The 12196-nt window shown below is 36.0% G+C and overlaps 1 protein-coding gene across 1 annotated transcript in view; it reads right to left on the reverse strand.

Moving 5' to 3' along the window:
- LOC103740770 (lysine-specific demethylase 6A-like) overlaps positions 1 to 12196 on the reverse strand; it is a 145080-nt gene that overhangs the window by 63684 nt on the left and 69200 nt on the right. The window contains exon 3 of the mRNA XM_008841449.3: positions 6426 to 6534. Coding sequence (XP_008839671.2) covers positions 6426 to 6534 — 109 coding nt within the window. The remainder of the gene's footprint in view (positions 1 to 6425; positions 6535 to 12196) is intronic.

The raw sequence follows: 12196 nt of genomic DNA on the forward strand, positions 1-12196 counted from the left end.
CAACTGTGAACCTAAAAATTTACAGCCACTTTTGAAAGAGATGTATCCTTGCTCTGGAAATTGTTACTGAATATGTTAAAGCTGTAATGAAATGCTTGTTCTAATCACTGGTTATTAAATAAAAAGATATATATTAGTGAGCACTAAAAAAAAATTAAAAATTAAAAAACCCACTGTGATTATCAAGTGGGAGAAACATGACATCTCTACAACATGGTAAATTAAATAAATACAATTCCTCAGATTCAAAGTCACAGAACTCATACTTTAAATTGCAGGAACAAATTTATCTATTTTTCCACTCAAACATTTTTTCAGTAATTACACTTTACTCCCATTAGGCTTGGCATCTTATTTTAAGATCCTAATATTTTATGGATCCTAATCTAGATAAATCAGTAAAATCCTATAAAGACTTTACAAGTACCTATTACCCGAGTCTCTCTAGCAAAATGGCTATAATCTAAGTAGTCCCCTTCTTTTGGTCTTTTTGAGACAGGGTTTCCCTGTAGCCCCAGCTGACCTGGAACTCACTATGTAGACCAGGCTGACCTTGAACTCACAGAGCTCCACTTGCCTCTGCCTCCCTATTGCTGGGATTAAAGGCGTGTGCCACCAGGCCTGGCTAGTAGTCCTAATTTCTAATTTTTGTGTATGAAAAAAAATTCCTAGTTCACTGTAACTCATTATTTCTAAAGTCCTGAGTGGAATATAACAGAAATCATTTATTTCACTATCCTTACAATGTTTCAAATTCTATTTCAGAATGGCTAGCTAAACTCAGAAATTCTGAGTATTTCAGAATACTAGCTAAACTCAGTATCTATTATTAGAAAATGTCCATTTTCTTTGTGTTCTTATACTATAAATACCCCAGGATGGAGTACTGTCATTCAATCAAAGAAAGACACAAAGAAAACTCACACCAAACTCTTACTTGACATTTCTCCAAAGTACCAACCCTAGCCATTTCTAACTTCTATTCCAAAACTATTTTACCACAATGTGACACAGACTGAGGGAATTTCAATTACTTGAAGAAGGAAAATGAGAAAAATCTACCCTTGGCTAGAGATTTCAGGACTTACTGGGACAACTTCCAACTCACCATGAAATGTGAAGAAATTATTTTTTAAGAGTTTTAGTATTTTCATACTAACATCAGGAATGATGATTATACTCCTCCAACTATATTTTTCTCTTCTGAAATTCTTATTATCTTGCTACGGAAAAATCAGAGACCAATAGCCATAGTCAGGTGAGGAAAGGAAGTTTAGTAATTTTATGCTAGTGTGACTGACCCCATGAATAAAGAGTCAGACCCCTTGTTCAAGTTTTAGGGGACTTTTATACTCATGTGTGAGGAAATGCAAACAAAAGGCAAAACAGCACATAGGTGACAATTAAGTAAAAGGTACATGTGATAATTAAGCAAGGTAACATATGGCTGCAAAGGTTACAGGAATGGGAAAGCTTTGGAAAAAAAAAGACTTCCATCGTGGGCAACCACAGGGGGCAGGATGGGGAGACTCCTCACCTCCCCTATACCTGTCTCTTAAGAGTTTTCCCTGCTGCAGTTTTTAATTACCAACACATTGCAAAAGCTTTCTAGTACCTCAATAATCTCAAATCTCTTACCTCATAATTTCCACTGTTTTAGTAATTTTATTGTGTACTGAGATAATGTGCTACACGATCTTCTAAGCAATTAATCCAGTGGCTCTCCTATAATTTGCTACACATATTCATATATGTGTACATTTATTTTTTATCAATTAGACTGGGTCCAAGAACCATCATATGTATTAATTTGAATACATATGCTTGTTCTTCAGACCAGGGTTCAGTATCTCTCAGCTTGTCCTCTAACCTAAAGAGAAATTGCACTTATAGCCAATGCTCCTAGACAGACTATCTGACAGTCATATGAGCTGTTTGGTTCAGCAGAGGTTAAAAGAGCTTGTTTTAGCATTCAGCATAGAAAGGAGACAAAGCAGACCCTCTACAAACCATGCAAATCCTACTTCTAGGAAGAACTGTTGGGAGCCATGCCGCCTGATGGGATACCCTTTAGCTATGAACTTTTACAGTAACTGCCTCAGCTGCAGAGACACTTACCCAAGGTCACACTCCTCAGTATGGCTCACATTCAAAAGAAAACTTTATATAAAGACAACAAGTCAGTGGAGTATAAAAGTCTAGCCATTGTGTTTCAACTTAGGACAGCTATGAACAGGCCCTATATCTCCAATTTCCCTATGAAGTTGGTCAAGGCATTAACAACTTCATTTCTCTCTCCCTCAATCCAATACTGGTTCTGTCCTTCACTTTCCATAGGTGTTGATCCTAAAGGCAATTTCTTACTCAAATGTTCCTTACTAAATAAAGACTACACTACCTTCTCATGGTAATGAAACTGACAGCAGTAGGCCAAATGCATTCAACCTCTACCCACTTACTCTTTTTAGGATAAATTCCCAGAGGCAAAATGACCAAATCACATGACAGAACTATTTTTTTAACTCTATAAATATTACCAATCAAAAAGAGTAAGAAAATGTTTTACAAATGCTGTTTTTCCTTCTACTTCAAATCTATCTGAAATGACAGAAAAGATATTTGTAATCAACAGTAATGATAGCCAAAGCATACCATTCAGAGACCAAAAATTTTTAGGAATTCCTATGAAACAGGAAGCAGGTGACATCGGAATAATAAATGCAGACAGAAAAAACACAGCCTAAAATGTTCACAAAATAACTTCTACCATTGATTATGGCAGGCACAAAGCAGGTTTTTGTGTTGTTTGTTGTTGGTAGTTTCTTAAAGGAACTAAATTCATGGAAATTCTGAGTTTAGGACATTTTAAACAATAACAACAAAAAAAAATAGCAAACCCAGATAAATAATTGAATAATTATTTTCAGAATAACAAGGCTGTATGTAACGCCATTGCATATGAAGGCTCAGAGAATTTTACTCTCATGTTTATCGTATGGCTTGTGTTAACTTACAAAAATTACGGTTTACATGTTCTCTAAAAATATCTTTGGTTTAAGTTAGCAATTCTCTTATCTTGCACAGGTTTCAAACAGAGAAGGAAGGAATGAACCTGAGGAAACAAATCCCTCTATAAATTAGTGCTACAGGTTTGAGTGTGGGTGGGTATGCTGGAGAAAAAGGCATGTTATCTAACCATGGTTCTAGTTTTAGACATGTAGAAAAATGTTAATGAGAATGGCCAGGGAAAACCCACTAGTTTGTATTTTTAAAACAAATTCACTTAAAGAGGAAATGTGGCCCCCCCAAACCCTCAAGGAAAAGTAAAAAAATACTAACTGGAGTTAGGTATGGTAGCGCATACCTTTAATCCCAGCTCTCGGGAAGCAGAGGCAGGCAAATCTCTGTGAGACCAAGGCCACCCTCGTCAGTCTACACAGGGAGTTCCAGGCCAGCTGGAGCTCCTGGGAGACAGTCTCAAAATACAAAAACAAAACAAAAACAGTAATATGGAAACTATCATCTTGAAATATACTGAAATACAGAGGACACCTCTTAATCCATTCTCTCTTATTAAAAATTAAGCTACTGCCTGCCTACCTACCAGTTAATCTCATCTATACAATAGTAAATGTGTCCTTAGAGCACTTTTTTTTTTCAGTGACTTAAATCCTTAGGTAGCCTCTTCTATTTCCTACCTTAGTAGATTATTCCCACCAGCTAGTTCCTCAGCAAAGTGTAGCTGCCACATGCCACATGTCCCATTCCATTGTCCAAAGCAGAAAAAATATTTCCAAATGCACCTTGATCCCTCATTATCTTCATAACCAACCTCTTTGTTGTTTCCTTATTTTTATTTATTCATTTATTATTTTATGAGTATGTGTGTTTTGCCTGCATGGAAGTGCACCCATGTCATGCAATGCCTACAGAGGCCAGAAGATGCCATCGGATCCCCTGGAAATAGGGTTATTGAAGATTCTTAGTTAGCTGACATGTGGGTTACTGGGAACCAAACCTTGGTCCTCAACACTGAGTCATCTCTCCAGCTTCCTGGGATTTTGTTTGTTTGTTTGTTTGTTTGTTGTTGAGACTAGTTCACTCTGTAACCCAGTCTGGTCTCGAAGTCATTGTGTAACCCAGGTTGGCCTCAAACTCAAAGCAATCCTCATGCTTCAGCCTCTAAGCGCTGGGACTATAAGCAAGAGCCACCATGCCCAACCAACTAAACATAATAAGTTAAAAATGTAGTTAAATTCACTGACTAATAATTAAGTTTTAAAAGTTATGGACTGGTGAGATGGCTCAGCAGATAAAGGTACTTGCCAACAAACCTGATGGCCTGAGATCAATCCGCAGAATCCACGTGGTTAAAAAAATAATAATAACAAAACCAAAAGCTAACTCCTACAAGTTGTCCTTTGACTTCCACACACAGGTCATGGCACACACGCACACACGCATGCATGCACGCACACGCGCACAAACACACACACACACACACACACACACACAAATAAAAATTTTAAGACATTTAAAAATAAGTAAATAGTGTTTGGAGAGACAGTTCGGCAGTTAAGAGCACTGGCTACTCTTGCAGAGGACCCAGACTCAGAACCCAGCACCCACATGGCAGATAACAACAGTCTGTAACTCTAGTTTCAGGGGCTCCAATGCCCTCTTATGGCATCTGTGAGCATTACATGCACGTGGTAGTGCATTTACATACATGCAGGCAAAACACTCATACACAGAAAATAAAAATAAACCAAAAAATTTTAAAAGAATAAGGAAATAAATGAAAGCTAAGACATATGGTTTAGTTAGCACTAAGAAGAAATGATAGCCCCAGATATGGGCCTAACTTTAAAGTTTAAATCTGTTTGTGTTGTCAAATTAATGTGCCCTTTTAATACATAAATGTGTAGCATAAAAATTAGTAGATTTCACAGAATTCTATAAACTTTTAGCGTAATAGTTTCCTTTAAATAAGTTACCAGCTTTAATTGATGTTAACAATATTTAAGTGTTGGAGGCTGAGTCAACACACACAAAAAAGTTAAATGTTGGGCCGGTGAAAAGGTTCAGTGGATAAAGGCACTTGCGCCCCCCCCAAAGCCTGACAACCCCCTGGACCCACATGGTAGGAGAAAACTGAATCTCACTTTCCTCTCACCTCCACAGGTGAGACATGGCACACGCAAACACACACAGCACAAAAAGAAAAATTAAGTGTTAATTATTAATGTCTATTAACCTGTTGAACTAAAACTGTTTTGCCAGTATCACAACAATCTTTCAATCCCTGAGCTGTCATCTGCCATTGCCTTCCTGCCTTTCATTATCAGAAGACAGAACATATTACAAGACAGAAACTCAGGAATGTTTATATAATCTGCAACCGCAAATAATAGAGCCTAACTGGGAAACAAACCTCATTTTGAATTTCAGTGTATACAAGTCTCAGAGTAAAATTGTACTTAATTAAAAAATATTTATGTGACCTAACACAAAGCTGGCACAATACAATCACAACATGAAATACCAACAATCCTGTACTCTAGCCTGACAACTGTCAGGTACTCTGCCCACATTCACTAAAACAAATCCATCCACCATATAAAGATGTTATTATATTACTATTAAAATGTTACCACTTGCAAGAACAGCCTTCTTTAGCTATGGAATTTTCCTTTGGTATGAAGGAGCAGGAGGTAGTGGTACAGCAAGCTTCCTACATGAGTAATGGTCTGCCTTGGCAACTTAGTGCCTTGAAATAAACACATTTCAGAGGACCAGATTCCTTTTTTTATTTAACTTGGTTATTTCTTAAAGAAAAAATTTTCAAATGAATAAAAAACTGGCTTTATTCAAAGGTCCAGCTCATGTGTTTCCCCATGTTCTCTGTGTTTCATACCTTCACAGTAACATGGTTAGAGATTAAAGTTTTACTGATTTTTCTAGGTAAAAGGGACAAGATTTACAAAAAGGGCAAAAAGTAATGCTAATTTATGTTACCTTTCCTACATATCCTAGAGTAGATCATTCTCTCACCCCTCCCCCACCCTTCTTGCCAGGGCCTTGCAATTGCTAGACAAACACTCTGCCTCTGTGCTAAATTTCAGAGCCCTATGATAGAGCATTTAAAGGGCAGGGATTATCATAGGACAGAACAAAACCACATAGCAATGTAGATTTTGTAGGTGTAGGGTTATCAGTTTTACTGGAGTTTTTATTAATGATTTACATAGAGCCACATAACATTTTTCTGGTTCTATCTGCTCTACTTTTCTTATTGTTTACTATAACTCATGAGCTTATTAACTTCTTAACAGTAAAAGTGGTAGTACCGTTCATAGAGTATAATTATAATTACTTTCAATGTATACATGAATCAAATAGAAATCAATAGGAAAAAAAATTACCTTTTGGATAATCTTCCAATAAGAGGTTGAAGTGGCCTAATTGACAAAAGAAATCAGATTCCACTTTTCCTTCAGCTTTTAAGATTACAGATTCATAGCAGCGAACAGCCTAAAAATAAAAAACACAAATATTTAAGACAAAGGTAAAATCAATATACTCCCCTTCTATCTCAAATACATTCAGGACATCATTCTCTTAAAGGAATAGCTTCCTTAAGTTTTTATTAAAGTACCACTGGTTATGGTACGAATACTTTTCTCATCTATAAAATGGTTAATAATACTTGCCAAATCAAGTAATCCAGGAGCCTTTTGATAACTATTCAGAAATTGTAAATCTAAATATTACTGTAGTACTTGTTAGTATAAACCACCTGCTCTCAAATCAAAACAATATTCATCTTTCCTACAAGAATGGAGAACATAATTGGATTATGTAAGAATTCAAACAACCTCTAGAGTGGTTAAGACTAGGTACCATTTATACTGAATGGCTTACTACTGCCAAAATCTCTACCAGATGTGAAGTACCTTTCAACTGTCTTCTTGTTGTATACTTTAAACACACCAACTCTATTCCTACTCTCTTACACTCCCAATATATTAATATACACTCACTTTCACATTTCCTTTCTCAGGGAGGAAAAAAAAGTATTATTTTAAGGCTGTAAACTCCTCTGAACTCCAGGAGACTACAAAGAGAAACAAATGACAGAAGAGGGTTTGATGACGAATTACAGTTATCATATGCTACAACTCCTGAGGAACTTATCCCTTCTGAATCTCAGATTTAATAACTTTCAAAGACCTGACCAAAAAAATTAAAATAAGAACTGGGCTCTGAAATGGCTCAGTAAATAAAAGCACTTACAATATAAACTTGACAACCTGAGTTCAGATTCCTAGAACCCATGTAAAGGTAAGACCGTTCTGACTTTCACACATGCACATGTGTAGCCTCACACACACACACACATACAAAAAACAGTTTAAAAAGGAAAATTTCTTGCAGTGTTTGGCACATAATAGATACAATTATTTGTTTTCTCCCTACTCAGTTAAAGTTCTAATTCTTTCAGTCTTTCCAATAATGTCAAGATTTCCTTGCCAATAGATAAATACTCCATAATGTTGCTGTTGCAATAAATCTAGGAGTCAGTCGTTACTGGTCCCCCTCCCCCAAGTGATTTCTCAAATTTCTAAACATGCTCTCAGGTTTGGGGCACACAAAGAAAGGAACTCAAATGGCTCCCGTTATCATTTAAAAAACAAAAACAAAAACTTTTCCCATGTTCCTAAGAATTTCCTAGGATGCTTACTTAGCCTTTTTTTCTTATATTACAGAACCTCAAAATATAAAGCCTTTGATATAGTTTCAAAATGTATTTCCTAAAGTTTACTATCTCAACAAAATTTGCCTGTCAAGTTTGGAGACTCTATCCCTGGAAAGGTGAACACAGGCTATCCTATTAAAAAGCTTAAGTTTTACAAAAGAATTCTGAAAAGCTTAAGATTTACAAAAGAATTGCCTTCAGTTCCTATTATACCCTTTTTTAACTAAATGTGCCTATGTACCAAATCACAAGCACTGAAAAACTATAACCATTCTGCTTCCCTTATAATTAAAAGGGTCTGAATTCTACAAGTCTCAGAAATGACTATTATTTAAAGACATGAAATTTCAAGATTCTCTTTAAGTAATATATAACGCTTATCTGACAAATGGGTCAAGTACAAAAACACAATTTATTACATGTTCTCTAATATCAGAGAAATTCATAGTTATTGGTTACAGTATGACAAGTTCTAATTTAATATTAAATAAAATGTTTTTCAAAAACTACTAACAGGGCCAGGCATGGTGGTGCACACTCAGGAGGCAGAGGCAGAGGCAAGCAGATCTCTGAGATTTGAGGCCAGCTTGGTCTACATAGCGAATACCAGCTCAGCTGGGGCTACAAGGAAACCCTGGCTCAAGAAAAATCAGGGGAAAAATAAAGCTAATAACAGCATTGTAATCGTAAATAAAGCTTTCGTTTAAAAGTTTTTAGTTTGTTTATTACATTTTTATTTGTCTGTGTTTGTATGTGGGTGTGGGTGTGTTTACATTAGAGAACAATTTGTGGGATTCTGGCCTGTCCTTCACCATGTAGGCCCCAGGGATTTAACTCAGGTCATCAGATTTGGCAGCAGGCACCTTTACTCACTGCGCAAGCTTCCCTGGTTGTCTGCTTTCTTGAACGCTTTGTAGATATTTAGAAACGTCTACTCCTCCCTGGCAATTTCTTGTAACCTATTAACATTAGGCTTATAAGCAAAAAATGCTTTCTTGGTGAAAAGCATTCAAAATATAAACAAAGAAATCTTTCAGGTTGGAAAGATGGCTCAGCAGTTAAGACCACTGGCTGCTCTCACAAAGGACTCAACTTTGGTTACCAGCACCCATATGGCAGCTAACAACTGTCTATAACTCCACTTCCAGGAGATCCAATGCTCTTTTCTGGCCTCTGCAGGTACTGCATGACACTGATGTACTTACATACATGCAGGCAAAAACTCATACACATAAAATAAAACTAAACTTTTAAAGAACTTCTTTAATGATTTAAGCAAAAACAAAAAACAACATGCCAACATCTTATACTTCCTTACTGTCCTTAATGCCACACCACTACCATGATTAATGCTACACCACTTAATGCCACACTGCTACCTTCCATTTCTTGTAAAACAAAGGAACACCCTAAAATTAATATTATATACAACTCTGATCATCCAGAAAACATCAATATCTGATAAAAACTGAATAGGTGAAATTAAAGTTTACCCGTCCACTTAAGACTATATTGAAAATTGTAATTTCCCCACAAATCCACCATGAACCTACTAAATCAATGTCTGTAATGAAATATGATGCTGACAGAGGTAAATCAAAGAAGACTGAAAATGAGAAGAAAAAAAAAAAAAAAAAAGGCAGAAGAAACTTTCCAGGTAGTTTGTGTTACCATTTCATACAGAAACTTCATGAATTTCTTTGATTTGGATCATTGTTATCAGATATAGTCAAATGCTAACATCAACCTGACTAGATATTAAGAACTCATTATGGAAGGAGACAAGCTGTCCTCCTATCTCCACAAAGGCCCCCACCCACCCCACACCTCACCCTCAAGTGTATGCGCATGCATAAGCCCTAATAATGGTGTGAGTAAATTTTTTAAATAAAAGGGTTGGTGTTAATATAGAAGATACATTAATTGGTTGTTCAGAGTTAGAAGAAAATTCAGTAAAGAAAGTTTAGTGAAAGTACTACTTGCCAAAAATATTTCCTGCTAAAGGATTACTTTTAAACTGGTATAGTGATACACGCCTCCTGTCTCAGCTACTTAGATGAAGATATCTCAAGTCCAGAAGTTCATGATCAGTTCAGACAACATAGTGACCCCCCCCATTTTAAAAGAGGGAGTACATGTTCATATTCTTCATGACAACTTAAACTTTGCATGCATATAAGTAAAATCATCCCTATTTAAAGTATGCTTGTACATCAACTACAGGGGGAAAATGCCTAGAACGTAAAATAAATGTTAATAATACAGTCTAGGAATTAGGATGTAGCTTAGTGGTAGAGTGCTTACCTAGCATGCTCAAGGCTCTAGGTTTCACTACCAACACAGAGGAAAAATTAGATACATAATAAGCCTATAGCTGCTCCATGCAAAAATTTTCTAGTTTGTTCCATCTTATCTATAGTTTCCTAGATTTTTATTACCTATATGATTTTTCATCATGTAAAAATCACTTAAAATTATTATGCTTCCTCCTGTAATTCATCTTGTGGGGAAATATTAGCATATCATGCTAATATCAATATCGTGATAGCCAAAAGTTTGAATGAATGTTATATACATTTAAATAAATGTAGCTATTAAATAATGTAGCAATAAATGTTGCCTTTTATCCATTTATAGAGCAAATAGACATTTTTAAACTGAAAACAATATTCAATCCATACACTAAGTATTAGAGAGGCAAAATTTTTTTTAAGTTTATAAACAAAAAGCCTGTAAAAACAATAGAATATCTTCTAATGAGGATGAGTAACTCTCTCCAGGAAAATCACTATTAAATCCTGTATAGCTCACATACAAACATATCTATATATCTATAATCTTTACTGTCTACTAGAAAGAAAAAACACACTGAGAAGGAAAATAAAGTTAATCATTAAGCATTAAAAGCACAGAAAAGTAAATTAGGCTTTATCTCCCTGACCTACCCCCACCCAAAGCTCAAAGCTATTCAGAAAACTGAAATGTCCTCTGAAAACGTATCATTGTCTACATTCAATGTAATTTGGCTTGATATCTGCGTTATTTTTATTATTTGAAAATCAGTTATCACAAAAGAGTAACATTACCAATACCCTCCCCTTTATTTCTTCTGTATTTCATTGGTTTATTGTGGTGTTGGGGATGAAATCCAGGGCCTAGTGCATGATAGTCGAGTGCTCAGTACTACTAAGCCTAATATCCTCTTACTTCTAAACTTCTAAACTTGAAGACAGATATATAACTAAACTTTCTTAAAATGCAAAGTACTGGGCTGGGAGTATATTAGTAGAACACTTGGCTAGCATGTACAAGACCCTACATTCCACTCCCACCATAAGAAAAAAAAAAAAAAAACATAAAAAAGTTAAGTATTAGTCTTTTATGACGAATGTGGTCAATACCTAACTAAAATGACAGTTAACACTTCAGAATTTAATATTTCAGAAGTATGAAATATAGGCAATTTGTAAACATTTTTTCCAATTTAAAAGATTAACTGGAGTAACAAGCAGGAATGACTACCAGGAAAAATAGAAATGTAAATTAGGGAGCTGAAGAGATGGCTCTACCCTTGCAGAGGACCTAAGTTCCATTCCCAACACCCATATCAAGCAGCTCATAACCACCTGTAAGCTCAACTCCAGGTGATCCAACACCCTCTTCTGACCTTTGCTGGCACCTGCAGTCACATGCACATAACCCACACAGACAAAAGCATCTAATTTAAAATAAACCTTTTTTAAAATGAAAATTAAAATATCCCAACAGTTTTAAATAAACAGAATTTTTCACTTGCATCAAGACAAACATGTAGTCCTGAGCACAGTTTCTAAAAGTCAGCTAGACATGCAAGATAGTTTGGTAGACTTTAAAACAAACTAAGGAATATTAACAGATTAAAATCTACAAAGTACGCCAGCCAAAAAAAGTATTCAAGTCTCAAATTAATAAAATCTATTTTACAGAAACAGCAATTCCCAGCTCCCCAAGGTCTAGTAGTATCAGATCTCTAACATTATTCGAGTGCTTGTTTTCTATTTTCTTTTGGTGGCGAGAAGGGGAGGGAAAGGAGGATAGAAAGGGTCATATGTAGCCCAGCCTGGCCTCAAACTATGTAACTGAGGTGGCTAGCCTTGAAAACTGAAGTGGCTAGCCTTGAACTCCTGATCTTCTTTGCCTCCACTTTCCCTGGTGTGTTCTACAGCATTGGGTGCTTCAGTAATACACTTAACAGGTGATATAAGGGCTACAAGTCTGATGAAGGATGGGGAAAACTGCTGTATTAAAGTTATATGGGCATTGGGGGTATAGTTCAGTGGTAAGAGTGCAGTGGTACCATGTTGCACAGAATGCCTGAGGTCTAGGTTCAAGTCAGACACTCAGACTCAGACTCAGACACACACACACACACACACACACACACACACACACACACAC

The sequence above is a fragment of the Nannospalax galili genome, unplaced genomic scaffold (assembly GCF_000622305.1).
Source record: "Nannospalax galili isolate Female #2095 unplaced genomic scaffold, S.galili_v1.0 scaffold3181, whole genome shotgun sequence".
Lineage (NCBI taxonomy): Eukaryota > Metazoa > Chordata > Mammalia > Rodentia > Spalacidae > Nannospalax > Nannospalax galili.